We start from the raw sequence: 23,583 nt of genomic DNA on the forward strand, positions 1-23,583 counted from the left end.
AGAAAGAGGAAGATGAAAAGGAAACCCATATTAGGACTGACAGCTGTGTTCAAGTTGAACGTTGAACACCGGCAATCAAGCAATGAGATCATGTTCGAATAAATCCATGTTATTTAAATAATAGTAACCGCACCCGATATTGTTCACGTCAACATCCTATTATGACCCCGTCATAAGGACCTAAGGAAAGAAAAAGTTCTAGACGAAGACTAGTATATATAGTGAAAAACTGTACCGTCATGATCACTGGCATTGCCTAACAATATGGCAGGGACTTCGCCGACAACACACTGATTACTCTCATTGTCTTGGCCTGTCGCCAAGTTAGCTTTCTGATGCGAATAACTTGCTTTTCTTTTTACCTGGACAGTTTATCCACACGCTGGAATCGTTGATATGCTTCTCGCCGGAACAATGAGCGAAGCCCAAGAATCGTTCTGAGACAGGTGAGTATGCTATTATTCAGACTTCTCGATTCACTTGCCTGGAAGGATTGGAACGAAGTCCTTCCTAATATATCATCAGTTGTGAGCCCCGCGAGAAAGATTGAGCAGAGTAACGCACTTGTTGTTGACGTGAGAGACAGACAGATGCTGATCGACGTAATCCGCAAATTGCGGATTTCCCACCTACATATCACCCGTAAAGATGGGTATCAAGGATTGATATAAAAATACCCACTCGAGGCATTCCGTAGCTCTTTACGGACACAGAAGCTGAGGGAAGCTGTAAATTAAGAAAAACACCATCGAGCAGGGCGATTGCAGCTCCGAGGGAGTGTCCGACGACGGTAATAGTATTTGTCGAGTAAGCCGACATGGCCTTCGTCACGGCCGAGAGAACGAGTGTCGCAGTGCTAGATATTTTTAGTTTTCAACCCGGAACCGAGTTTTGGTAAACAACTTACTTGGCGTGAGCCTGCTTGAAACCGCTATGTACCAGGACACCAGAGCTGACGTTAGGAAAGAGAGCTGCATCGAGCGGTGACAAAAGGAAGACGACGTCGGTGACTACGGGCAAACTGAGAAAAAAGTTGTCATTAATCTAGAGTGACAAACGCGTATCTGAAGACGATACTGACAGTTTCGCTATATCAGTTCCCTGATGGCCCACGATGATGGTGTCGAGATCAGCGTCGTAACCGACATACCAGTATTGTACAGTAGCACCGTCCCCCCCTGACGCTACAGGCTGGAAGTTGGGGTTCGCTTCGCAGTTGACTGAGGAAAGAAAGGTTTCAAATTCAAGCGCGATGGGAGCAGATATGAGTGATACTCACAACCGCAAGCCCAGGTCAAAGTAGTCGACGGGTTGCAGTAGGCTGCACCTGCGTAATATGTGTATGGTTTGAATGCCTCGATTTCTACTATGTCCATCGTACTTATTTCGTCCAGGCTTCGCCGAGGGGATGTTGTTCCCAGTGGAGTCGCATCGACGAATGAGCGGAGAAAAGCGAGAGTCGACCAGAGCTTGAGGAAAAGAAACATGGTGAGAAGGCTCCTGGGGCACCAATTGTGCATCTTACACTTTATAGCTGCAAGACAAATTGCTCCGACAATATATGCTCTGAAAAAATAGTGGTCTGCTTTTAGCCAGGGCCCAAGAAGAAGACCATATGGACAGTGATGCGCTTCTGACGCTCGGTCATAAAGATATTGATGCAGAATGCCAAAGCGAATTAAGTAAGAAGTCGGCGTCTGAAAGCCTGAATGCAAGCACATGCTCAGTATACTATAGCAATGGAATAGAACTCACCTACTTCCAACGTCACTAGAGAAAATCTCTGGAGACGCCACCTGCACGAGGTCCGGAAAAATCGCAGTAATGATACTAATGTCCTTTCAGGTATGATTATACACCATGACGCTTGTTCAATTTTTGCCAGCGAGTAATAGATCGTTGTAGTTTGATTCGCAGCGGGTAAAGTAAGCAGTCATAGAGTTTTATGTGTGTGTCTGCAAGGTAGATGTAGCCTTACTACGTTGCCACAGTGTTGGTGTTGTGGAGTAGCAAAGAGTCGCCAGCTTGGGCGTCACCGACTTGGAGATGACTCCCGGCTACAACGGACCGTGCCCGGAAGGACCGGAACGCGAACAGTAACACCTGTCACGTTTGCGTTACCTCTGTTGCTTAGGTTGCTCTTGGCTTTCACACATACAGTCTCGTTATACAGATGCGCCTCGTCTTCTAACATTCGGGACCCACAACGTCATTTCCATAGAACTGACTGAAAGATAAATTCCAGCTTAAGAGCTGAAGGCAACTATCTTATGATCCCAACGTTGTTTTTCATCGTCACCTCGTCGTCGCAAGACATACGCGGAATTCGACCACATATATAACTCTTTCCTCTGGCAGCTTTGTGAGGAAAATTGTATGCTGACTGCTGACCAAGAACGCCTTAGATACTGGTACGGCTTTTTCAGTTACAGTGGTCGGAATGGGGCGAACGGGCTCGGGGATTGCATTCTGTTTGTGGGTTTCTGAGGCTCAGTCATTCCCTTACGCTCATCATTCTTCATAGCGGCCTACGGCATACCGTACCCAGGGACTATCTTACATATCTGAACATTGTCTGGCGGTGCAATGGAAGCTCTTGGGACTTCTTGTTGATCAGAAGAGGGTATTGTGAACCAAGACATGAGTAAGCATCAGTTTTCTTGCAGCCTGTCCATTGAAGACAGTCCGCCACGCTCTTGTACTTTCTGATGACTTATATGCACAGAGGACTTGACGTAACTTCGATTCATTGCCTGCACGTCAATACGCGACGTGGCGGAGTACATGCCTTGGGCGACGAGCCATGGTCTGCCACGTCGTCGCCAAGAACCGTCACAGAGACATGATGCTGGCTACGTTTGTAAGAACATTTCTGAGTACATTTGTCCTAACGCTCATTCCGTCTCTAGATTAAAATTGTCCCACTGGGTAGACCTTGCAAGAATCCTGCATTAGCGTTTGTCCTGTGTACATGTCGTATGATGACAACGCGGTCCAATCTATGCGATGTTCACCGCCTCTGGATCCTAGCAGGCGCGACGTTATATATCATTGCTTATGCACAGATGGTCAATAGAGCTGGTTCTCTGCTTATCGTCTCGCTCACCCGCCTCTGCAATACCTCTCATATTCTATCTAACATCGTTACTACTTCCATTGGTACCACTTTCGGCCCGCGAATGTAAGCACAATGACCGATGATAGTCGATTCCTAGATTCATTCCTTTCTACGGGAACCTCTGACGGTTTCCGGGCGAATACAGGTGGGCCTGGGAACTGAGGGTGGTTTCGTCTTGTCGCGTTTATTCCCAAAGAAGCTTAGCTGACCAGTTTCCTTGTCCAGGTCTACTTAATTTGCGCGTAACACCATCTGATGTCAAGGGTGCAACGGAAGCTATGTCTATCGTTCCAGAAGGATGACAAATGCTACAAGGAATACACTATCGTTGATTCGCTATCCCCAGAATTGAACCCAGACTCAGGAAAAACGACGAACTTTGCTGCATCCATCCGTACTCAAGAAGAAAAGGACAGCTTCTGGTCTTGTTCTGAACGCAGTTGTCTGTTTGTGGCCGCTGGTGCCATTCCCGACTTCATAATTTTATTATCGCATACAGGTCTTTGACACCTCCGCTTTATCGCTATTTGCCCGCACCTATACAAATTCACAACCAGGTTGAAACTTGATGACTGTACTCTGACGTGGAATCTCCGAGAGAGAAAGATGTTCTCTGGGGTAATTCAGCGTGTAGATGTCTACATGTGATAATAGCACGTCATATCAAGCCCAGGCAATCACGCGGAAGAAACAAAGAGACGACACGCTTCTCATGAAGATACAAGGTACGTCACTGCGCTGCCTCTGTGTATCCTTCATTTAACGAAAGAATACTTCACCTAGCCTTCCGAGTGCTGGTACGCAGCGATGGTCGGGCTTTGTGAAATTGGGACGGAAGCGCCAGCATTTACCCCGTATCTCGTCGTAAGGTTTTTTCCTTTCCCCCACGGACAATATTTTCCTCTCCCTTATTTACGGGGTATCCCCGCAAAACATCTGATTCGCGTTGTTCATAACGCTCGTTACTGGTCATAAGAATTCTCGAAGCCACGATGGTTGTTATGAACCTGACTGTGGTGGAAAGGTATGTCAATTCTACCTTCTAGATCTCTGTAGATTATGGAAGCATCTTCAGCGCATTATAAGAATCTGGGTCTCGGAATTCATTTCAGCCTTTATGATGCCTCACGATAACCATATTATCGAGGTCGAGAAAGCTCTGGCTGCAAGTGATGCAGCACTCAGTGTTAGCATTGACGAGGGAGTCATCGGCGTAGGCATCTCAACATTCCATGAACAACGAGCGGCACTCTTGGTCGTCGACCCAGAGTGAGGTGTTTCTTCTTCAATCCTCTGATCCCAACTGAACATCCGCTCCAGAGAAGCTAGAATCGAATTCGGCGAAGCTGTAGGGTCCATGTTGAAGCTTCCTCGAGATGGAACCAAGGTTCTGTGGCCTTATCCGATGGACTCAGATCGTGACCCTCAGAACTGGAGCGATATGCGCGAGACTGTGCATCTCATCATCATTACATTGGCCGCCATTGTGCCGGATTTTGATAGTGGAATAGGTAAAGAACATGTGCGCATATCTTGGCTTCATAGTCATTTCCGGCTGCGAGGGTATCACGTCTCTGTTCCGACTGGCGGAACAATACGATACGACTACCGGCGTATGTCTAATCACTTTGCTTCGTACATCATTCTGATGCGGCCTTTCTAGCTGGAGCATCTTTCTCTTTGGTGAGGTTGGTTCTCCGTGTGGTGCTGCCGCGTCCCTTACTCGTATTCTACAGGATGGGGAGGGTTCTGTGTTGTGGTGGTGATGCGTCGTTGCGGGCGTCTTCCCGTACTCTTTTGAACACAGCTTCTTGCCCTTGGTTTTCTCATGGGATGCACATTTGCCCCGAATCTGGAGGCGTTCGCGAGTGGGTGACGTCTTCCTTGTATTCATGCACCTGTGTTCAATGAGGTGTTTCTCAGCTTTCTTTGGGTAAGCCTCAAGTGCCCCTTTTACAGGACGTTCTCTAATCCATCTGTATCTAGAACAGCCCCTCAAGTCGCGGTATGGAGGGCGTTCTTCAAGGCTTCATATATTATCTCAATGCTTGCATAGGGATTATACGTCGTAACTGACTTGTATCTTTTTCACCTTCAAGCCCGAAAGGCATTTGACGCGCTCTCCAAGGTACACCGAAAACTCAAACCCGTGTAGGACGGGCCAGAGTCCCTTTTGGCGAACTTTTATCGTCGACAGAATGAACTAGTCATAAAGCAAAGATAAGACCAGGGAACAGTCTATCCCTTACTCGGCTGCTCACACTACTCAGCGACCTCCACGAGTCGCGCGGTGGCATCCTCGTCTTTGTTTTTGCAGTGGCACGTGCCAAACAAAGAGATGGCTACACTATAAAGTGGCAGGGTCGTTTTGACCATTCATATCTAAATCCCTCGACCTCCTCAGCCACCGTCGCCACTATGGACGCTCCGAACTTTATCGACCACGACCTGTGGGGTTCGCTTCAACCCCTCAATGAAACCAACCTATTTCGGATGGACTTTCTCAAAATCTTCAGTCTCATCACGATAGGGCGCCATCCCCAGAAGAATCACTTCGTTCTTCCTGGTCAGAGAATCAGTCAGGAGGTCTATGAGCATAACTATTTCCAATGTTGATCTTGGTACTAGGTAACCAGCACTGTGAAATCCTTTGGGAGGATAAATCTGTCGTTGTGAAGGACATGTCAAGCAATGGGACTTGGGTTAGTTCGCGTCTATAGTCCTGGCATGATGTTTCTCATTAGTAGTCGTGTTGTTCGTTAGATTAATGAGCAGCTGCTTGGAAAGGGCAAGAGTCAGCTCCTTCACGATGGGGACTTGATCGCGTTTGGAACAGCCATGCCACAAGACTCGGAGGATTATCGTGCGTATACTTGCATCTGTTTCTCGCCGTTGCTTGACCCTCAGACATAGGGTTTGTCTTTCACACCCATACAACCGACCTACAGGAGTTCGACCGCGGCGAGTTGTACCTCCACTACGAGATTTCCCACAAACTTGGGAGCGGCAGCTTTGGTACTGTGAGCAAAGGGATGTGTCTTGCCACGGGTGAATGGGTCGCTATCAAGGTTATCACCCCGCCCAAGTCCTTCGGGAAGGGTTCCGTCAAGATGTGCGTCAACATGGCGAGGGAAGTGAGCATAATGAGTAATATCAAGCATCCGAATATCTGCGAGTTGAAGGACGCTTTTCATCATGAACATGATGGGTCGTTGAGTGGGTGTTTTGTCTTCCTTGTGGTTATATGGCGAGACTGAGTGGTGGGATAGATTTGGTTATGGAGTTGGTTCGTGGGGGAGACCTGTATGCGCATATACAAGCCGGACTGGTAGACGATGAGGATGCGGCGAGGTTTATAACTTGGCAGATATGTGATGCGCTTGCTGTACGTTACACTTTCGACCCTTTCGTTCCGTCTTGATTGATGATGGCATGCTAGTACCTACATAGCCATGGTATTACGCACCGCGATGTCAAGCCAGACGTGCGTGGTAGTAGATAACCGGCGTCTCTGTCTCAGCTGATGGTCAAACCACGTAGAACATCCTCCTCACCGACGACTTACCTCCCATCGTTAAGCTCGCCGACTTTGGGCTAGCGAAGATCGTCGATGACTATACTATGCTCCGGGTAAGGACCTTCCCTCCCTCCCTTCCTTGCCACTTTCCCCCTGAACTGACGCACTGTCAGACCGACTGTGGCACCCCCGAGTACAATCCCCCAGAAGTGTACCGAGAAGCGGCCAATGGCTACGACCACCTCGCAGATAGCTGGGCTGTTGGGACTATCGTGTTCGCCATGTCCGTTTTTTCCGTTCGTCTTCTACTTTAGTATGTGTTTCACTCACGCCATATATAGGCTCGCGAAGTACATGCCGATGACGGTGTCTACGGACGACCCGCAGAGAAATGAGCTGGACGACTGGGATACGCTGATCGGTTGGGATCTCTTGAATGAGTCGGGGTGTACTTTAGAAGGTTACCCCTTTTTTTTTTTTTACCTTCCAGTCCCGTTCCATTTATTTACTGGTTATGAATGATTAGGGAAACAATTCACCTGGCTCCTCCTCCGATCTGATCCCAAAGAACGTATGACGGTGAAGAACGCCGTCAAGCAGAAATGGATCGCTCCGTGGTTAGATGAGATGAGGAAGACGAGAGACGAGGTACTCGCTGCTAGGGGGGCGTGTAGGTATTTGGATTATCGGGAGGATTATCGAGCAGAGGGGGAGGGGGAGGAGGCTGACTCGAAGGCGTGATGTATCTGTATAACAATGATGAGAGTGAATGTCCTCTTCAACTTTCGTCTTGGGACGCATTTGATTATCGGGGAAATAATTTCTACCTATGATATGTATGAATTGTGAAGGCTTTTTCTGTCCAAGCGCAACCGCTGCCGGTAGTTACGTAAGTATCTTCTTCAAAGCCGTGGCCATCTCGACCAATATCTGCCACAGATATTGAGTATGGCAGGTCCGAGTCATTGGACCATCATATCTATGCAGAGAAAGAAGCATGAATTTGTGCGTGTTGTCGTGCTCAGGGTCTTGGTCACTTGCGTCTCTCCGTCATACTTCACCGCTTGGGATATGTACTCTCGGCACCGGATCTGTCGTTGTGATAGCGAGACACTCGCCCGTGGAAGGGGTTATGTGATGGAGCACCATTTCCTCAGACTAAAGATAGACGACAACCGGCCATATTCTGAATGGTAACATCTCCTTCCACAGCCATCAATCTGAAAGGGTCCGGGCTATTAAAGTCAATCATCCGTTCGAGTGAATGATCAAAAGCCCAGCAACCTTTATGTCATGGAACGCTTTACCAAATTCTTAACGCAATTGATTACCGTTTCGTTCGTCTGCTTCTATTATTAGCATGCTCGACCCTTCTTATGCAACTTTTCGCGTCTCCCTCCGCTGGCCCACTCCCCGAGCTTAAAAAAGACGGCACTGGACCTGGACCTTGTCGTTGTGGTAGCTACAGGACTCGGAGGATTTCTTTTGTCGCAACCTCCTTGACAAGAGGAGGACGGGCAAATGCTGACTGTCTGAATGCGATGATGCTCCTTCGCAGCCATGGAATTTGATCGTGGTGGAGGTACGACGACTCGGTCTGGGCTATTAACGGCCAACCCCCATCATCGAGTGATGACCTACCTACCTACCTACCTACCCGCCAACCCGCTACAATGGAAATGCCTTACCAAATGACCCAAATGACGAACGCAAATTGATCATGAATGGTTGGGTTGGTTCTCCACTTCGTCATTCCCTACTTCCCGGGCGAACACGACTGATTGGCTGCCTTCCACACTCGGAACTTTGTCTTTGTTGGAACTGAGGTAGAAGAAGAAGAAGAAGATATTCGTACACGTGTTCACTGGAGCCAAGACCCAAGACCCGAGCCGGGGGCAACGCTTCTCCATCCGCCATCCGAGTCCAACAGCCCAGCCCCGTTCGTCGCTTTCACCCCAGAAACGTATTTTTATGTTCTTTCACACGGGGACGGGGTCGTGAATAACCACGCCAGAGTCAGTTGCGATACGCGCATCCTGAGATGGAGAAGGCCATATCACGACGACTTACGGTATCGAACCTCTCGCCGAGCCCTTGCGACGTTTCCCCCCCTCCCCTCTCCTTTATCCTACACTCAAACCGGTGGCATTCTTTGGAATGGGGAGATGATAATCAGTGACGGTTACGATGTCAGACTCTGAGGAAAGTTCGGATGGGCCAAGATCCATTCTCCACTGGCATATCTCGCACGAGCATCGTACTTTGGAACTTTGTCGCTCCCTCTCTCGTTCCCCTGAGATGCCGAACCCTTCCTTCCCCATTGCGAAATCTTCAGTGGGATGAAATCAAGTTCGCCAGGATGGAGATACCTTTCTTTTTCCAGTTGGGGATGCTTGCAGAGGAGATTCTTTACAGGGTCCTGGATAAGTGTATGATGAGACTCGTAGCCATGACGTACCCACACCTGATGTGATTCGACCTTTATAGAGTGTGATGGTGGCATGTGCTTCAATATCGTATATGACACTTATAATTGCGAATATCAAAATCGTCACGCCTCGGGCACGCGGTCCGCGGTTCTAAAATCTGATTTTTCTTGTTTGCACAGACATTCTTTGCTTTCTCTAACCCTAACCTCCGAATTTCTTCACATCGCAATTCTTTCATTCCCGCCTGCAAGCGATACTGAGCCCATGCTCATTCCTCGAATCCGTGGCTTCCGCGACAGGGCCTCTCGTATTGGAAACGAGCCGTGAGCCGTCGACATGTGGAAGCCAGCTAATTGCAACAAGGGTCCAATACGGCAGCAGATTCTCGTTTCGTTCGTGGGGGTGAAGAACAACCGGGCGCGGAGTTCATGGTCCTAATGCGAGGAGCTGGCTGGAAGGGTTATGGGTCCCACGATCAAGGAGGATGTGGAGGAGGAAGAGGAAGGTGCGTATTCGTGTTCTCTTTGTCGTGCTTGACGCTGATGCTAGGTCTTGGTCGGGGCCACCGTGGACGACAGCGATGCTTGTTTCGGCGCGATGGCAAACAGACAGTGAACCCCCCTCCCCTCCCCTTTGCACGAGGTGTGCGGACGCGGAGTGTGTGCTCCAAAGAAATCCAACTGTGAAAATTTTGAGGATGTTGGAAGTACAATGGTAGCTACTGTAGGTAGAATTACACGGCACGCGTCCATCGAAGGGACGCGGCCGGGCGTAGTATCATTCGATGGTTCCTCTTTCATGTCATCCATTAGCCTACGGTGTTTCCTGAAAGCGATAAGCTCAAGCTCCTACCTCGAACCTGAACAGTGGGTTTCGCGACACCGGACCGCCATTGGATGGGTGTGTGTGTTTATTTTATTTAATGGCCAACAAGGGTATCCAGGATCCAAGCAAACATACCCGCCCCGGGCAGTTCTAGGAAGGGTGCGCGTTTTTTAGTCGTTTCTTGGCGCCGATTGTGGTCCCAGGTCCCGGGTACACGGCTAAGATTGAAAAATTATAGTAGAAACGAATTTGTCATTCCACAATTAACCCGTGATGATGTGCTTTTTTTCCCATTGGTTCACCACTAGCACTGCTGACCTCGAGTTCCAGGTTCTTTTTCTTTTTTCTTCTTTCGCATGATGGTGCCAAACTGTTTATGTTGCTTTGGATGTTTCGTGGGCCCTTGGAAGATTGTCTTCCCCTATCCTTGCACGTATAGGTTCAGGATTACAAAAATTTCATACGGCTGCGCGTAAATGCTGCGAGTTTCCTTTCCCCCTTAAGTAAGAAGAGACGGATTTGTCATCTCCCCCCCTCCCCCCCTTTTCACCAAGACCCGGGGGGGGGGCGGGATTTACATGTCAGAAAAAAAAAAAGTTGACGGTCCGACTGCGGACGACTCTTATCACAAAGGACGCGTTCTCTTATCAATTTGCGAGAAAAATAGATTTAAAAAAGCCCGTCATATACGCGCTTGAATTGCTACTCGTTCGTCCTTATCAATTTGCGGGAGGCCATCGCGGGCAATGTCATGGGGTGGGGTGGGGGGGGAACGCTCAGTACGCGCTTAAATTGCTACTCGTTCTTCCTTATCAATTTGCGAGAAAAGAAAAATAAAATAAAAAGGCGATTTCCCGTTGGGCGTTCAATACCCGCCTCCTCTGCGCTCAAATACCCTATGTCCCATGTCCCATGTCTGGGCCCCCGAAAAAAGAAAGTTTTAGAGGTGCCGAGGAGGGTAGCGGAGTGATTAATGGAGGGAGGCGGCTGTAGGGCGTAAGAAAGACGGCGGGCGAGGGTGAGATGGGGATCCGTATGGGAAGGCTGAGGATTTGCGCATGGGGATGGGTGGGGGGGGGGGTAACCCGCTTTATGCGCACGCGCACGGTGAGTACAGTACAGAGCGAGGGATGTGTATCCCGTCAGGGTCAGGATTGAAGGTGTGGTGAAAGAAATCCCGTGGTGCCAGGGAATTCTGCGTGTATATAGGGATGAGTCATGATGGAAAGAAGCGGAGGGGAGAGAAAGGTCCCACGGCAATTGAAGGGAAAATCCCGACGAGATGCCTGAACGTATGGGGAAAGGACCCAGGGCCAGGGTTGATGCATCCACTGGGGGGAATAGAATAGAAAGCCATGACATGGAAGATCCCGGAGCGGAATAGAATAGAATAGAATAGAGAATTGGTGGCGTAGGGCTAGGTGAAGTAAGTTACCCGGTGAACCAGGGAGTCCTGGCCTCGTGTAAAACGCATGGAATCAAAAGCCGGATCGACGAGAATTTCATTGAAGAGGGTTGGGTGAGTCATACGACGATCGTGGTGGGAGGTTGCAAAAGAGGGTAAAGGGTGGGAAGAAGAAGGGGGGGTTGCGAGTAGAATCATGACTCCGTTGCTGGCCGAGTATGAGTGGTGGTGGTGGACATGGTAACGATGGGATGGGGGGCTGAGGGAGGGGGAGTGATCCGTGTGGTGGCGGTGGTACTGTTCGGGTAACCAAAACGTCTACCTTGGATGGGGAGAGAGAAGGTGTATGATGCGGCGAGGTTGATATCATCGATGGTGTGGTATATATAACTGTGGGGGAGGCAATTGACGAAGAGACGGGCCGGTGGAAGAAGGTACGGAGGCAATGGTGGCCGAATATGAAATGGATATTAGTAACAGCGACGAGCTACCGACTGTCGACCTGGACGACGAGCGACGAGCGTTACCTTATACACATGCACAGGGTTAGTCATTGTCCACGCCGAAGCCTGGCAGCCCAGCCAATTTCCCTCATGGCATCACGGGAGGGATACGTGACGTGTCACGTGTCACAGATCAATTAAATAAAGAGTGACGACGTTAATTGAGACACTCAACCCCTCGAATTTGATTCCCCCCCATTCCGCCTTGTTGGGTTATTCCCATGTCGTCGTCGTTGTCGTCGTCATCATCCCCGTCCAAATCCGAGCGCCTCCTCCGGGACGTCCTGACGAACAGCGCGCCACCGTCGCCTTCCCGCCAGCATCGCCGCCGACATTCCACGCCCGTCCCCACGCGGAAAGGTGAGGACGAGTTGAGGGCGCCCCATGAGCAGGTCCTGCGAGCGAGGCTGGAGAGAGTCCTGTGCGAGGTGCGGTATCATACCTGCGGGGCCGCCGCTTCTAACTCGCTCAACCCAAAGAGCAACGTCCTCCTCACCCCACCGCCTACGCCGCCCCGGAGCAGTACATCGACACCGCTGCCATCATCACCACCACGACGATCCATGTCTGTGCGCTCCTCGCCACCGCCCTTTCGGAAACCGTCCTTCCCCCCAACACCGACAGAGGACCTCCCACCACCACCACCACAACTGCCCTCCACGCAAAAGTTCAATGCCCGGACCGCCTCTCTCCAGTGTCGCCTCATAGATGGATACGTCTCCTTTGCTGCAGTCGAGGGTCTCGGCGCGCCCCCGCCCGACCCGCCTGAGGAGATGGACACCCGTGTCGAGGAAGGCGGGTGGCAGAGGGTCTGGAAATGGGTCGGTGTCGGGAGTTGACTACTCTTTTCTTCGTTATATTATATTATACCATTCTCTGCGCTTTCTTTGTCCTGCTTTCATACGTATTTTATATTATGGGGTTTCTTGGATTATGTGTTTTTAGCATCTACTACCTACCTAGGGGGACGAATGAAATATTGAAAGAAGTTTTTCCTTTTTTTTTTTTGGACTGCTAAATTTTTTTTTTTCGGGGGCTTGACAGGAAAGCGATCGGTATGGGCGACGTTTCCCCATTGCTGCTCCACTCTCGCGAACTCGCAGTGTTGATTTGTGGATTTGTGGAGCGGAGGTATATGCTGCCGCCGGCCACGTTGTCATGGGACCTTGAACCTCTGGACCGTTACGCTTGATGCTCTACCAGCGCCACCCCAGGGCAGGGCCCATGCGACTGCGGGCCCCCATGAGCTTAACATGCAACTGGCGGGACTAGCTCGAGACGGTTTCAGTATCGTCCGTCACCCACGAGAGCCAGCTGCAAGGGCACGCATACCAATTTCATTTTTACCTTCTAGCCCACCGCTATCTCTTCACGCCCGCCTCGGGAGCACCTGTAACTTCTCCCCACGTGGTGTGTTGTTTGGCGGCTTATATATTCTCAGCCGCGGCCGTTGGAGGCATGGACCCTATGACATCGCAAGCGTCAGAGTCCGGTGGAGACACCCTTCCTGCGTGGACGAGAACATCACTGTCACTATGTGAGAGATCCCCCATACGCTCAGACATTTCATTTCCTTCAGGACTTTTTTTTTGTTTTTTTCTCTTTCCATCGTCGCACCATTCATTTCTTAGAGTCGCTTTGAAACGAATCATTCATTACTCATCACTGCGTCTCTTATTTTCCCGTTTTTAAGGAACGAGTGCGAGTCTCCCTTTGTGATAAGGGGGTCGGTCGATGCACTTGCGATTGCGACTGCGAGCGGGCCCGGGAACTAAGCTCGAGGCAGGGTGGACTAGCTGCATGAGCCATCCCCCCCCCATACATAACCAAATTCATCACCCTTCTAGCCCCCCCACCGCGGACTCGGAGGAAGCCGCCCGCGTTGGAGAGAACACTCCCTTCCCTGGTCGCGGCGCGCCGGCCGTTGTATTAGGGCCAGGGTTTTGAATTCTCTCCTCCCCCCTCATGACCAACCCAAGGGTTTTTTTCTATTCAGCCGCACCTATCGAGTGAAGATGCGATCACTATCGAATGGGGGGGCCTCTCGTATCGATCGTATTGGAAATGATACCGCTGACAAGGGACGGTATCTCTCGGGTGTGGAAGCTCATCGGAGACAAGCTCCAGCCCTACGGTAGCAGGTTCTCGTTTGTGGGTGAGGTGTTGGATGCGGAGTTCATGGTCGTCATGCAGAGCGCCGTGTTCAGGAAAGGCTACAAGGGTATGGAGCCGGCAAAGATACCGCAGTTTAAGGAGGGTGAGCGAGATAAAGTAGCGAAGAAGCTGGTAGAGGAAGGTGTACGCGTTCTCTATCGTGTTCTCTCGTTTCTTTGGCACTGATTCTGTGCACTAGGTCTTGGTCACTTGACGCGTCTAGACTGAACGTATAACGTTGCTATGTATCATACCGTTTCGCCAAAAGGAAATCGATATCTGGATTCGAGATTGAGTTCAGCTTTAGGGTGGCACATTCGAGCTAGGGATGTTGTGCCAATTGAGGGGACGCGGAGCACGTATGAGGACGACGATACGATAAATCGATACTCGTTCGGCGGTCAAGGTAGAGACAAGACGACCAATGAGTGACCGTTGACGACGGCATGACAAGTACGCTTGGGACGTGTGGCAACCCAAAAGTGTCAAACTACGGACATGACGGAAGTTTTTTTTTTTTTCCGATATTGCAAGTTACGGACTGTCATCGTGGTCCATGGCATTTGTTCGCCCTTTCTGGCTGATTGATCTGGCGCAAAGTTATTATTGTCACAGCCCAAGCCTCTTTCTTATAGAACGCCAACTTCAACGTTGAGTGCTATCCCATTTCTTGTGTTTGGCTCACTTCAATAGGCTAGTTAGACTGCAGTGTTTCCCGGAAGGGATAAGGCCAGACGAGTGCCCCCCGTGCACGTCCCTAGCCTGGCCATGGGTGGGTGGACTGTTCGAATTGGCCTCTCGTAATCGTACGCGACATCACTTGGGGCGTGCAAGCTGAATCGAAACAAACCGTCAAACTCTACGGCTGGATTTTCCTCGCTTGTGGGTCCAGTTAGAGCTGGTGGCTTCGAGGGTATGGATGGTATGGACCTCCTCCCCCACCCAGGAGAGCGGGAGAAGAGGAGAGGAGGGTGTGCGCGTCCTCGTTTTTGTCCAGCTCTTTGGTCATTTGGAAAAGCTGGCGATGTATTTTGTCCCGTCGAATATTGCATATGATTCTCTCTGCCCTTGCCTGGAATGAAAAGGCAAGACGAGACAACCGGGGGGTCATGGGGGCCTCTGCTCCGCGTGTCGGACCTGGAACAAGTCGTGGTAAGCTGTATGTTTAGCGCATGTTCTCTTTGCGCATGAACGTGAACGTGGTACGCGCGCCCTTGAAAGTTGATCCTCGTGTTCATGCAGCTTGTCATGGTTCCCGTGGCTCGTGGGGTGATGATACTTTTCTTTCATGGGCTTTTCCGGGCCAGGGTAGGGTGTGCATGATCCAGAGGTGCAAAGATTATTTATTCTCTGGGCTCTAGCTCCAATCGCCCGCCGGTCTTAAGGTCGCGGCACGGTACGTAGACCGGGGCAGGTAAGTCTGCATCGTCATGGTTTCTTTTTTTTTTAAAATCCCTTTGTTCATAGCAGCTAGCTTGTCATCGGTGGGGATTCCAGACAACTTGACGCGTACCTAATATATTTCTTCCTTGGGGCGACGAAAACAGCTCTTTTCGTGAGGTGCGTTCGGGGAGAGATGGGCGATAATTTACATACGGGTAATGCCGCGGTCATCCTTCTTTTGACAGGAATGCTAATTCTATCGGCTTTGCCAGCCGTTTCATATCACAAACCTTGTGAAGTGGGGAGGCGGGATTACGTAAAGTGTCGGGACAATGTCTCGGCCCTTATCCACAAAGGACTCCGTTCCTTGGAAAAAGGGAAAAGAAAAGCCATCTAGTTCGTTCCCCCCTCCCAACTCGCTGTCCATGACGAAGCCACCTCGAAGGTGTGTGCGAGGTATGAGCCTGGGCTTGGTAGGCGTATCACTTTCAGGAAACATTGTATTCTGTGGAAGACGATGTCACATAAGGAGTAGGCAGAAAAGCGATGACACGTGCTTCCGTGCGGAAGTTGAGTTGATGCAGAGAAAGCAAGGTTTATATACATCGAATCACAGCATGGTGTCTGGGCAAACAATTAGATCCAGATTTACCATGACTCTTGGCAGGCGCCCGCCGCGACCCACAAGAATCAGCGCGCGTCGTGCACATTATCCGGTAACAGGAATCTTATATCCGCAAGCGAGCGGATAGAAAGAGGTGCGAACCGTGACATTATATTACTAAATATAATATGATACATGCTAACCCTGTGCAGAACGATTTTCCGGTGTAGGAATGGCTAGGTTAGAAGACCCGAGCTGGAACGTATATTCTGAGGCGGTATTTGCGAGTGATGATATGATCTGAACGGGGAACTCAGACATTTCTTTCCATCGTCGCGCAATTATCATTTCCTTGGAGATATCCAACCCGTCCTTTGTTTCCTCTTCCCTGCGCATAAAGACGAATTTACCTATCCATCTACCGTGCGGAACCAACCCTCCCCCTTCCTCACTTTAAATAAATAATTACTCATCACGCGCCTCTTATTTGAGCGTGGGCGATAGGGCAGAATTAGATGGCCCTTTTTTTCCCGTTTGTTAAGGGAACGAGTCCGTTGTGATAAGGGGTCGCGTCTATTACCATCCCGATGCTTCATGTAATGCCGGCCTCTCCACTTCACAACGTCGGCCACTCGTAAAAGCATAATAGTGGGGAAGACTGTTCAGAGAGTGTCAATTTAAAGGTAGTCAGGGAGGACAAGCAGCCCGGGGCTCCATAGATGCCCCCCCAATGATGGGGAATAAGGACACCCTTCTTCTTCCCCGGCTCGTGAAATCTGGCCCCGCTGGGAAAGACGATCAATGCAGTGGAGGAGTTCTGTGAATCGGATCCCCAAACACTTCACGAACTCAAAGGAAGAATGTGCGACCAGCCATATGTCAGTTTGGCAATCTTCACGCGTTTGAGTGTCGAACTCTCCTTGCTGGGAATGTGCATCCGAACACTGTGTTGCAAACGGAGGACCTTTCCAAGGAGGACGGAAGCTGAGTCATGACAGGTCCAGTGCCAGAGCGACGAAACGTGAGGCCTGAGGGGGGGAAGGCGCGAAAGGTGCTCAGAAGGACGGTACCACATGAATCCGGGCCCGAGAGAAACCTGGCACCACGCAAGCGATGACATTTCTCTTCTCTATGCACAGCTACCACTTCTTGTCATCCCGGGGGAACAACCAAGGCCGCAGGGCAGAGAATACGTATGTATTCATCGTAGCCTTTTTTTCAGTCCAGAGACCATGACCTGGAGCATCGAATCAGCGCGGCAAGAAACGGAGAACCCGCACCCTCCTCTTCTCCTACTCACCCTCCCTTGAACTGCGGTATCAGAAAGGAGAGATTCGTACCCTCGGAGCCCTGCCTGAGCACGCTCTCCGAGTCCAGGACTTTTCACATGAATGAGAAAATGCAGCTGTAGGGCTGGGGCTCATTAACATTATCGATTAGCTTCCGCGCCCAAGTGATGTCGTCCTCCATGGGGAGAAAGCAAGGGTTAATTAAATCCAACTACATTATGTCTACCCTTTGGCTGTGACTCGGGCAATAATGCTACTTTCTCCACGCCAGCCAGAAAGGACGGACAATGGCTCGGACAACGTCGACAATATCAAAACCTTGTTCTCATCCCTATTTAGACTCTACGCAGACTTCAGAAAGAAGGACAAGAGTCGCGTTGAATGTGCAGCTACCGCGACCTTTCCTTAGGCTCATGACTAGGCAGGCCTGCAGCTCGCTATATATCAACCGGGCGTAAAGCATCAGGTATTGGGCGCGAGGCGTTTTCAAGATATCCTCTAGGGCAGAGAATACGTATTCCTTTCGAGAGATATCGTATAATACAGAGAAGAGACGCGTGGCAAATTCCAAATGGTCTAGACCTGGGACATAGAATCAGCGCTAAAGAAACAAGAACACGATAGAGACCGCGTACCTTCTTCCTCTAGGAGCTTCCTCGCGACTTTTTTCACGCTCACCCTCCTTAAACTGCGGTATCTTTGCTGGGTCCATACCCTTGTAGCCTTTCCTGAACACGGCGCTCCGCGTGACGATCATGAACTCCGCGTCCAACACTTCACCCACACATGAGGATCTGCTGCCGTAGGGCTGGAGCTTGTCTTCAATGAGTTCTCACACCAATCCGATGTTGTCCTTTGTTAACTGTCGATTTGCAAGACGAGAGGCCCATTCGATAGCAGTATCGCGGTCCATGATGAAGCCACCTTAAGGCGTGTGCGAGGTATGAGTCTGGGCTTGGTAGGCGTGTCGTTTTCGAGGAACATTGTAGGCTATGGAAGATGAACGTCACATAAGAAATAGGCAGAAAAGCGATGACACGTACTTTCAAGTTCGAGCGTGCGGAAGGTTTACATACATTGAATCACATGATGGTGTCTGGGCAAACAAAAACAATCAGATCCAGATTACAATGCACGCACCGCGACCCACAAGAACCAACGCGCGTCGCGCACATTATCCGGCAGCAGGAATTTTATATGCGCAAGTGAGCGGATAAAAAGAGGTAGGAACCGTGACATCATATTATTAAATATAATATGATACATGCTCGTATACTCTGAGCCTTGAGGCGATCTTTGCGAGTGATGATATGATCTAAACAAGGAATCAACTGTGCTCTTGGTAAGGCGTTCCATCGCACCTGCGTGCTGTGACACAAGTTGCTGGGTGGGTGGTCTTTTTGGCGTTGTGCTGCACTTGCGCCAAATCGAATGCTACGATCAAATTGAGGTCCGTGCAGGGCTATGAAGGAGACCGGGAAACCGTGGTAGACGCTACCCATTCAGAGTGTCGGCATATGCGTTGCTTGTTTTAGGAAAAGTTGTGGAACGACGTCGAGAGAAAGAAAGAGTGATGGTGTCTGCAGTCACGCAAACAAGAACAATAAGATTTAGAACCACCCGCCGTGGTGCGCATGTCAGGCAACATGGATTTTATATTCGCAATGCAATTATCACTTGCAAGACTCAACCCAATGTGTGTTATTTTCTTTCGGAGGAACGTATAGGGCAAATTTCTGCTTTCTTCTCCCATTCTTGGTTTATCATTCAACGATGGGCAAGTATTTGCACTAGTAAGTAGTATTCGCAGATCTACAAGCCACTCGTTAACGTGGTGTCCTCGTTTCATTCACCAAAATACAGGTATATATACCATCTACGGGTAAGACGAAAGATTGCTCTTAGCATTAGCCCGAATAATGGGACATCCGCCATTATTAACCCACTCCGAAGTCTCCTGGATGACAGCCGCAATCAGAGAGATCGACTCAGCTGTGATCGCATGGTCCACCCTTCCTCAACAGGCAAACGCTCCTCGCGGAAAAATATATCCACGAACCCATCCAGTAAAAAAATCATTCAGCATCCCACAACATACAACTCGGTCGGTCAAACGTACTCCTCGGGCGCGACATCCGTCACTGGATCACCCATCACATTCAGATAAAGCGCAGACTCGCGGGTGCGTATCGTGAACTCCTTGATGGCATTGATGATACCTGGGATTGGCGAGCGTGTCGTCCGCCAGGCGCTGCTTCTGGACTTGCCCCACGGAGGTGGCGTTGAAGTAGTCCACACCGGGGTTGGACTGGGTGAGCGTGGTGTAGATCGTCTCGTTGAAGTGAAGGTTATAGCCGAGGAGGTAGTCCGAGCGGGGGAGGGAGGCGTCGTGTTCGATTGTGCCGTGTCTATAGGGGTGGGTCAGGAGAGAGGACGTGCGATGTATAGACTAAGAGATGCCTACAGTTTGAGATCATCGAGAGTGACGCTATCAGGAGCCTCCGTGGTGAGAAGGCCGACCTTGGCAGAGAGGATGAGAATCGACGGGTCGACGTTGAAGCCTTCTGCTGGAAGCGTAAGAAAGTTTTTACCGAGAATATAAGAAAATCTCTTCCTGACCTAACCCAGCGTTGAATATCATATTGATGGTGATATTTTTACCATCTCACGGCAGAAAACCATGATTCGCAAGGCTAGAGAAACCTCGTCAGTCTACGGTAGAGAACGAACAGAGCCCAACGACAAACGCGTTCAGACCCGGACACGGGCTACACAAATCGGAAGCTCCAGGTGCTTCCCATTCGTGCGGCTTCTAATCAATGGCATAGGCACTACTAGAAAGAAGAGATACGACAGGAAAGACGCTGGGAAGCATTGCAAGCTTAAGCTAAAGGTTTGACTGGCTCACCTTCTTATACCTTCACAGCGTAGGAACCTCTTGTGCTGAAGGAAGAGAAATTTGGACTCCTCCGACGAAGATGAGATATCACCCCGACGCCACATAGCCTGAGAATTACAGCATTCAGGCATTCAGGGAGAAGAGAATACACTCACGAGATGACATCTCCTTCGGTTATGATTGGCTGGATATGCCATACATTTACCGTAAGGAATGACACATAGAGTCCAGCAACGGGAAGTGAGGAATGCAATGATTTTTTTGTTTTTAGTTCCTCAACAGCCTGGACTTCCTTTTGATATGCATCACTGGTTCGTCCCACCGTTTTTCGTTTCCCACGGAACGGTGGTTGCCGGTCAAACGTCTTTGCCTGTCGCAAACAATGAACGGAGCGCCCAAGACATGAAACAGCGAGAAAGATGCATAGATCACCCCAAGGCAACCATCACATTGCGGCGCGCCAAGAGAGTAAGATAAGTAGACCTCGAACGCCCCGGGCCATGAACGTCCGATTGATTCCACGATAAAACTCCGTCGCTTCGGCTGGCAGGAGCTTGGACCGGCGTGAACCACTATTATCTGAAGGGGATAGGTAGAGCAATATCCCTTATACACCTTCATCCATAGTGTCGTATTTCGGACCAATGGTACGAATAGCTGATCCAGTGTTTGGGCCTGCGTCCCAAGTCGTATGGGTTTACGAACATCGGGATGTCCCTAGAGACGGCTGACTTCTAATAAGCGCGATGATCGTGGTCTTGGTGGTGTCCTGTTTGCCTGGGAGGGAATAAAGTAGTGTCTGTTACGGACGATCCCTAGACAAATAAGGGTGGAAGTTTGTCTGTCCATATGCAGTTGTATGACAAACAGTCCATGGAACGAGTCTGGCGTGTACCTCAGTTGGACCGAGAAAAGTCATGTTCACATCCATCGGACCCGCCTGTACAAGGTCGAAATCATCTGCGTCGGCGGGCGCAAAGTAGTTGTATTTCCATCTCATCTAAAGCTATCCTAATCAAGCCTACGATCTGCGGGAGCGGGTGAGAAAATCATTAAAGCACAACGTAAAATAGTCCTGACATGTAGTGGTTATTGGATTCAGGTTAGTTCCTGAGGGTACATTGAGAGGCATTGCTACAAGCCATGGGTGGGTGGCTTTGGATCCTGACAGACTTCATGCGTCAAAACGAATCCACGAGAGCCGGTTTAAAAAGTTCTGGGAGTGATGTAGACAAGGGCAAGCATATAAACATCTAGCCCGACTTGCTTTAAACAATTGTTTTGAAAATGGGCGGCAACTTAAATAAACACAGCTCAACCGATAGAAGTCGAAGGGCGGGTTGGCTGGTATATGTTATGACAACCAGGACACGAGACATGTAACCAAACGATCGAGCTCGCAATTGAAAAGACGAAGAAATCAGGCGGGTTGACTCTGGTGAAGCAATAAGCATAAGGTCCCTAATGCTGGACACAAGGATAGACTCACCCAAGACCTCCTGCTTTCCTCCACGCTGCACATTTTTGGGAGGAATGGAAGGATTCCCCGCGAGAGTCAAGGCCCTCTTTCTCCTTCGCTGTCTCGTGTTTCGATACAGATAACAACATTGCCAGACTAATATACAGTTCACTGCAGGATAAATGCGCCTTGTTCATCGTTCTTTCTATGACTTGACCGCAAACCATTAATGACCAGGTAAAAAGGAAATGCTAGGCAACGCACGATTATAACGTAACAATTTTTCTTATCAAGTCCACATGCGTCAATACGATCCAGCGACAGCAGTATCATTCCAGCTGGAGCTCATCAAGGGCCTCGTTATACCAGAATCAGTAGGTGGGTTTGAAAATGGACGAAAAGTCCGGACCCTTCGCTTTGTCGTTCGACAAGAGCTCTAGGTAGTCGTTCCATTTGCCGCCAATGACCTTGCCGCAGGAGAAACAGCAAGCGCATATAATCGACGGTCTTTGAATGAGAAGAATAGTCGAGATAAAAGCGAGTGGATTTGCAATTGGATTGGACGATGGGCGGTAGCGCGATGATGGTGGTACGGAAGAAAGCCGCGAAGCGTGATTTGCTGTCCTTCTCACCATCACCATCTACACTGAGGATCTTATTGAATCTCTTACTAGGGCCGTCTCCTTCTGGCATTCAGGACCGTTCTGATCAGCCCACTGTTCGACACAGAGCCAGACCAAGGCAACTCGCCCAATCTTTTGCTCTCGAATTACCATCATCCTACGTTCACTCTTCCGGTTCGCAGAACCTGGTCATTCCGGAGATGCCGCAACAGGCAGGTAGGTTCACCTGACTCTGTCGAAGCGAGATCTGCATATATCGATAAAGTCATGGACCGATGAACGGGACATATTTTGCGTTGCTGAAGGAGGCAAATGGCGAGTACGTGCTATAAATTTCTGCCAGCAAAAGGATCGACATCTTTGATATATAACTCAGGTAAGAGTTACACTAAACGATACGCGAGGGACGAAATGGCGCCATTGGAAGGTTTCGGAAATCTACACCTGGACGAGGCTTCCGTGTTCGATGATGAAATGGTCGACTTGTATCAAGATACCATAGACGTTCTGTAAGGGCATCACTTGTCACTAGATATGCTAACCATATCTTTACATTGGGGTGCCACGGTTCCCACTATTCAAGGTTGAACATCACACGCTGAGATGGAGGGGACTGACGGGACTCCGAACAAGTCAACGTCCTTCTATCTGACCATCCAACTCACCTAGCATCTGTGGACACGTCGACTAGTAGTCTACGGTTCGTGGGTCTTGACGCTAACTCGCTAATCACGACTGTCGTCGCTGCATTACTTATTTAATGAAATAGTGGTTGCAGCAATATGTCTACGCCGTCTCTCACAGCTTCCCTCGCGACCGCGGACACATTCCTCATGTCTTATTGTATAGATCTGGTCAAGTGGCAGGTCCCTGTGATCGTCGGACTAGTCCCGGTTCTTCTCCTCGTATCTTAGCGCAGGATTCGCAATATTCCTGGTGGCTGTTGCATATCTGATCGGAGGTATGCGATTTTAGTGTCTGCATCAGCCTTCCTCTTCTTGATCACAGTTGTCCGTACAAGGCGCCCTCGATGTTCCCTCTGCGATAGATGCCTACCCGTATGTTTTCGGAAGAGCTACCGAGTCCTCCAAACTCCGTTTCTGAGAGAGATAGAACACCTTTTTTCTTGGAACGCCGCCTCAGGTGGAGTTGTGGATTCCTGGATCAACTTGGGAGATTTTCTGGGGAGTAGCTATCAGTCAGTGACCCACTCTGTGTGGGATCTGCTCCACCGTCTTCGGGTTAGTGTGTTTTATTCAGCCTTGAGAAGAATTTGACACTGTTGTACAGTCTTCGCGACCTTCTGTCTATCGATGGCGCCATACTGTTCGCTACATATGTCGTCGGCTACAGCGTCCCTCTTCACACGTATGAC

At 49.8% G+C, this 23,583-nt stretch overlaps 12 protein-coding genes across 12 annotated transcripts; 4 read left to right on the forward strand and 8 right to left on the reverse strand.

The window, feature by feature from the left end:
- Nucleotides 1-148: 148 nt before the first annotated feature.
- Nucleotides 149-1,487, reverse strand: BT62DRAFT_982459 (alpha/beta-hydrolase; the record flags this gene model as incomplete). Its single annotated transcript, XM_043189688.1, has 9 exons — nucleotides 149-180; nucleotides 236-313; nucleotides 363-437; nucleotides 481-484; nucleotides 561-629; nucleotides 682-856; nucleotides 908-1,021; nucleotides 1,082-1,220; nucleotides 1,280-1,487. 9 exons carry the CDS (start codon nucleotides 1,485-1,487, stop codon nucleotides 149-151), a joined length of 894 nt encoding a protein of 297 aa, XP_043036094.1.
- A 1,316-nt stretch (nucleotides 1,488-2,803) lies between these two features.
- BT62DRAFT_922533 (uncharacterized protein) lies at nucleotides 2,804-5,273 on the forward strand (the record flags this gene model as incomplete). The annotated part of the gene is made up of 13 exons (XM_043184406.1): nucleotides 2,804-2,860; nucleotides 3,066-3,181; nucleotides 3,382-3,540; nucleotides 3,773-3,843; nucleotides 3,902-3,915; nucleotides 4,095-4,142; nucleotides 4,185-4,387; nucleotides 4,439-4,629; nucleotides 4,664-4,731; nucleotides 4,926-4,986; nucleotides 5,042-5,051; nucleotides 5,105-5,123; nucleotides 5,175-5,273. The coding sequence occupies 13 exons, from the start codon at nucleotides 2,804-2,806 to the stop codon at nucleotides 5,271-5,273; spliced, it is 1,116 nt and encodes a 371-aa protein (XP_043036095.1).
- Nucleotides 5,274-5,290: 17 nt separating this feature from the next.
- Nucleotides 5,291-7,480, forward strand: BT62DRAFT_377412 (kinase-like protein). The gene is made up of 10 exons (XM_043180703.1): nucleotides 5,291-5,696; nucleotides 5,747-5,820; nucleotides 5,882-5,981; nucleotides 6,032-6,334; nucleotides 6,388-6,503; nucleotides 6,558-6,602; nucleotides 6,659-6,748; nucleotides 6,809-6,918; nucleotides 6,977-7,095; nucleotides 7,162-7,480. Exons 1-10 carry the CDS (start codon nucleotides 5,537-5,539, stop codon nucleotides 7,374-7,376), a joined length of 1,332 nt encoding a protein of 443 aa, XP_043036096.1. The 5' UTR covers nucleotides 5,291-5,536; the 3' UTR covers nucleotides 7,377-7,480.
- A 3,066-nt stretch (nucleotides 7,481-10,546) lies between these two features.
- BT62DRAFT_1079199 (uncharacterized protein) lies at nucleotides 10,547-11,664 on the reverse strand. The gene is made up of 2 exons (XM_043179462.1): nucleotides 11,540-11,664; nucleotides 10,547-11,502 (listed from the first exon to the last, which is right to left on the reverse strand). Exon 2 carries the CDS (start codon nucleotides 11,249-11,251, stop codon nucleotides 10,685-10,687), a length of 567 nt encoding a protein of 188 aa, XP_043036097.1. The 5' UTR covers nucleotides 11,252-11,502; nucleotides 11,540-11,664; the 3' UTR covers nucleotides 10,547-10,684.
- BT62DRAFT_1010209 (uncharacterized protein) lies at nucleotides 11,307-11,664 on the reverse strand (the record flags this gene model as incomplete). Its single annotated transcript, XM_043177622.1, has 2 exons — nucleotides 11,307-11,502; nucleotides 11,540-11,664. The coding sequence occupies 2 exons, from the start codon at nucleotides 11,662-11,664 to the stop codon at nucleotides 11,307-11,309; spliced, it is 321 nt and encodes a 106-aa protein (XP_043036098.1).
- Nucleotides 11,665-11,940: 276 nt separating this feature from the next.
- On the forward strand, nucleotides 11,941-12,816 carry BT62DRAFT_377858 (uncharacterized protein). Its single transcript, XM_043180704.1, has 2 exons — nucleotides 11,941-12,225; nucleotides 12,279-12,816. Exons 1-2 carry the CDS (start codon nucleotides 12,019-12,021, stop codon nucleotides 12,564-12,566), a joined length of 495 nt encoding a protein of 164 aa, XP_043036099.1. The 5' UTR covers nucleotides 11,941-12,018; the 3' UTR covers nucleotides 12,567-12,816.
- Nucleotides 12,817-12,854: 38 nt separating this feature from the next.
- Nucleotides 12,855-14,383, forward strand: BT62DRAFT_1010211 (uncharacterized protein; the record flags this gene model as incomplete). Its single annotated transcript, XM_043177623.1, has 8 exons — nucleotides 12,855-12,978; nucleotides 13,001-13,189; nucleotides 13,239-13,308; nucleotides 13,645-13,723; nucleotides 13,794-13,843; nucleotides 13,879-14,095; nucleotides 14,175-14,196; nucleotides 14,259-14,383. 8 exons carry the CDS (start codon nucleotides 12,855-12,857, stop codon nucleotides 14,381-14,383), a joined length of 876 nt encoding a protein of 291 aa, XP_043036100.1.
- Nucleotides 14,384-14,649: 266 nt separating this feature from the next.
- On the reverse strand, nucleotides 14,650-15,201 carry BT62DRAFT_1010212 (uncharacterized protein; the record flags this gene model as incomplete). The annotated part of the gene is made up of 1 exon (XM_043177624.1): nucleotides 14,650-15,201. One exon carries the CDS (start codon nucleotides 15,199-15,201, stop codon nucleotides 14,650-14,652), a length of 552 nt encoding a protein of 183 aa, XP_043036101.1.
- A 935-nt stretch (nucleotides 15,202-16,136) lies between these two features.
- Nucleotides 16,137-17,058, reverse strand: BT62DRAFT_1010214 (uncharacterized protein; the record flags this gene model as incomplete). The annotated part of the gene is made up of 4 exons (XM_043177625.1): nucleotides 16,137-16,348; nucleotides 16,408-16,596; nucleotides 16,637-16,723; nucleotides 16,788-17,058. 4 exons carry the CDS (start codon nucleotides 17,056-17,058, stop codon nucleotides 16,137-16,139), a joined length of 759 nt encoding a protein of 252 aa, XP_043036102.1.
- Nucleotides 17,059-17,533: 475 nt separating this feature from the next.
- On the reverse strand, nucleotides 17,534-18,140 carry BT62DRAFT_996539 (uncharacterized protein; the record flags this gene model as incomplete). Its single annotated transcript, XM_043190587.1, has 3 exons — nucleotides 17,534-17,809; nucleotides 17,906-18,035; nucleotides 18,066-18,140. The coding sequence occupies 3 exons, from the start codon at nucleotides 18,138-18,140 to the stop codon at nucleotides 17,559-17,561; spliced, it is 456 nt and encodes a 151-aa protein (XP_043036103.1). The 3' UTR covers nucleotides 17,534-17,558.
- An 884-nt stretch (nucleotides 18,141-19,024) lies between these two features.
- BT62DRAFT_935907 (uncharacterized protein) lies at nucleotides 19,025-20,189 on the reverse strand. Its single transcript, XM_043187030.1, has 4 exons — nucleotides 20,151-20,189; nucleotides 19,847-19,937; nucleotides 19,692-19,791; nucleotides 19,025-19,635 (listed from the first exon to the last, which is right to left on the reverse strand). The coding sequence occupies exons 2-4, from the start codon at nucleotides 19,866-19,868 to the stop codon at nucleotides 19,374-19,376; spliced, it is 384 nt and encodes a 127-aa protein (XP_043036104.1). The 5' UTR covers nucleotides 19,869-19,937; nucleotides 20,151-20,189; the 3' UTR covers nucleotides 19,025-19,373.
- Nucleotides 20,190-21,956: 1,767 nt separating this feature from the next.
- BT62DRAFT_905575 (uncharacterized protein) lies at nucleotides 21,957-22,220 on the reverse strand (the record flags this gene model as incomplete). The annotated part of the gene is made up of 1 exon (XM_043183606.1): nucleotides 21,957-22,220. The coding sequence occupies one exon, from the start codon at nucleotides 22,218-22,220 to the stop codon at nucleotides 21,957-21,959; it is 264 nt and encodes an 87-aa protein (XP_043036105.1).
- Between the last annotated feature and the right edge of the window lie 1,363 nt (nucleotides 22,221-23,583).

Source organism: Guyanagaster necrorhizus, assembly GCF_019112545.1.
Source record: "Guyanagaster necrorhizus MCA 3950 unplaced genomic scaffold BT62scaffold_28, whole genome shotgun sequence".
Taxonomy (NCBI): Eukaryota; Fungi; Basidiomycota; class Agaricomycetes; order Agaricales; family Physalacriaceae; genus Guyanagaster; species Guyanagaster necrorhizus.

Coding starts and splice junctions, on each gene's coding strand:
- BT62DRAFT_377858 (XM_043180704.1), top strand. CDS start 12,019: ATGTCGTCGTCGTTGTCGTCGTCATCATCCCCGTCCAAATCCGAGCGC. Junction 12,226..12,278: donor TGGAGAGAGTCCTGTGCGAG/GTGCGGTATCAT, acceptor CAACCCAAAGAG/CAACGTCCTCCTCACCCCAC.
- BT62DRAFT_935907 (XM_043187030.1), bottom strand. CDS start 19,868: ATGATATTCAACGCTGGGTTAG. Junction 19,792..19,846: donor GATATTCAACGCTGGGTTAG/GTCAGGAAGAGA, acceptor CGCTTCCAGCAG/AAGGCTTCAACGTCGACCCG. Junction 19,636..19,691: donor ACTCTCGATGATCTCAAACT/GTAGGCATCTCT, acceptor CCACCCCTATAG/ACACGGCACAATCGAACACG.
- BT62DRAFT_1079199 (XM_043179462.1), bottom strand. CDS start 11,251: ATGTCATGGCTTTCTATTCTATTCCCCCCAGTGGATGCATCAACCCTG.
- BT62DRAFT_377412 (XM_043180703.1), top strand. CDS start 5,537: ATGGACGCTCCGAACTTTATCGACCACGACCTGTGGGGTTCGCTTCAA. Junction 6,603..6,658: donor ACCGCGATGTCAAGCCAGAC/GTGCGTGGTAGT, acceptor CAAACCACGTAG/AACATCCTCCTCACCGACGA. Junction 7,096..7,161: donor GTCGGGGTGTACTTTAGAAG/GTTACCCCTTTT, acceptor ATGAATGATTAG/GGAAACAATTCACCTGGCTC.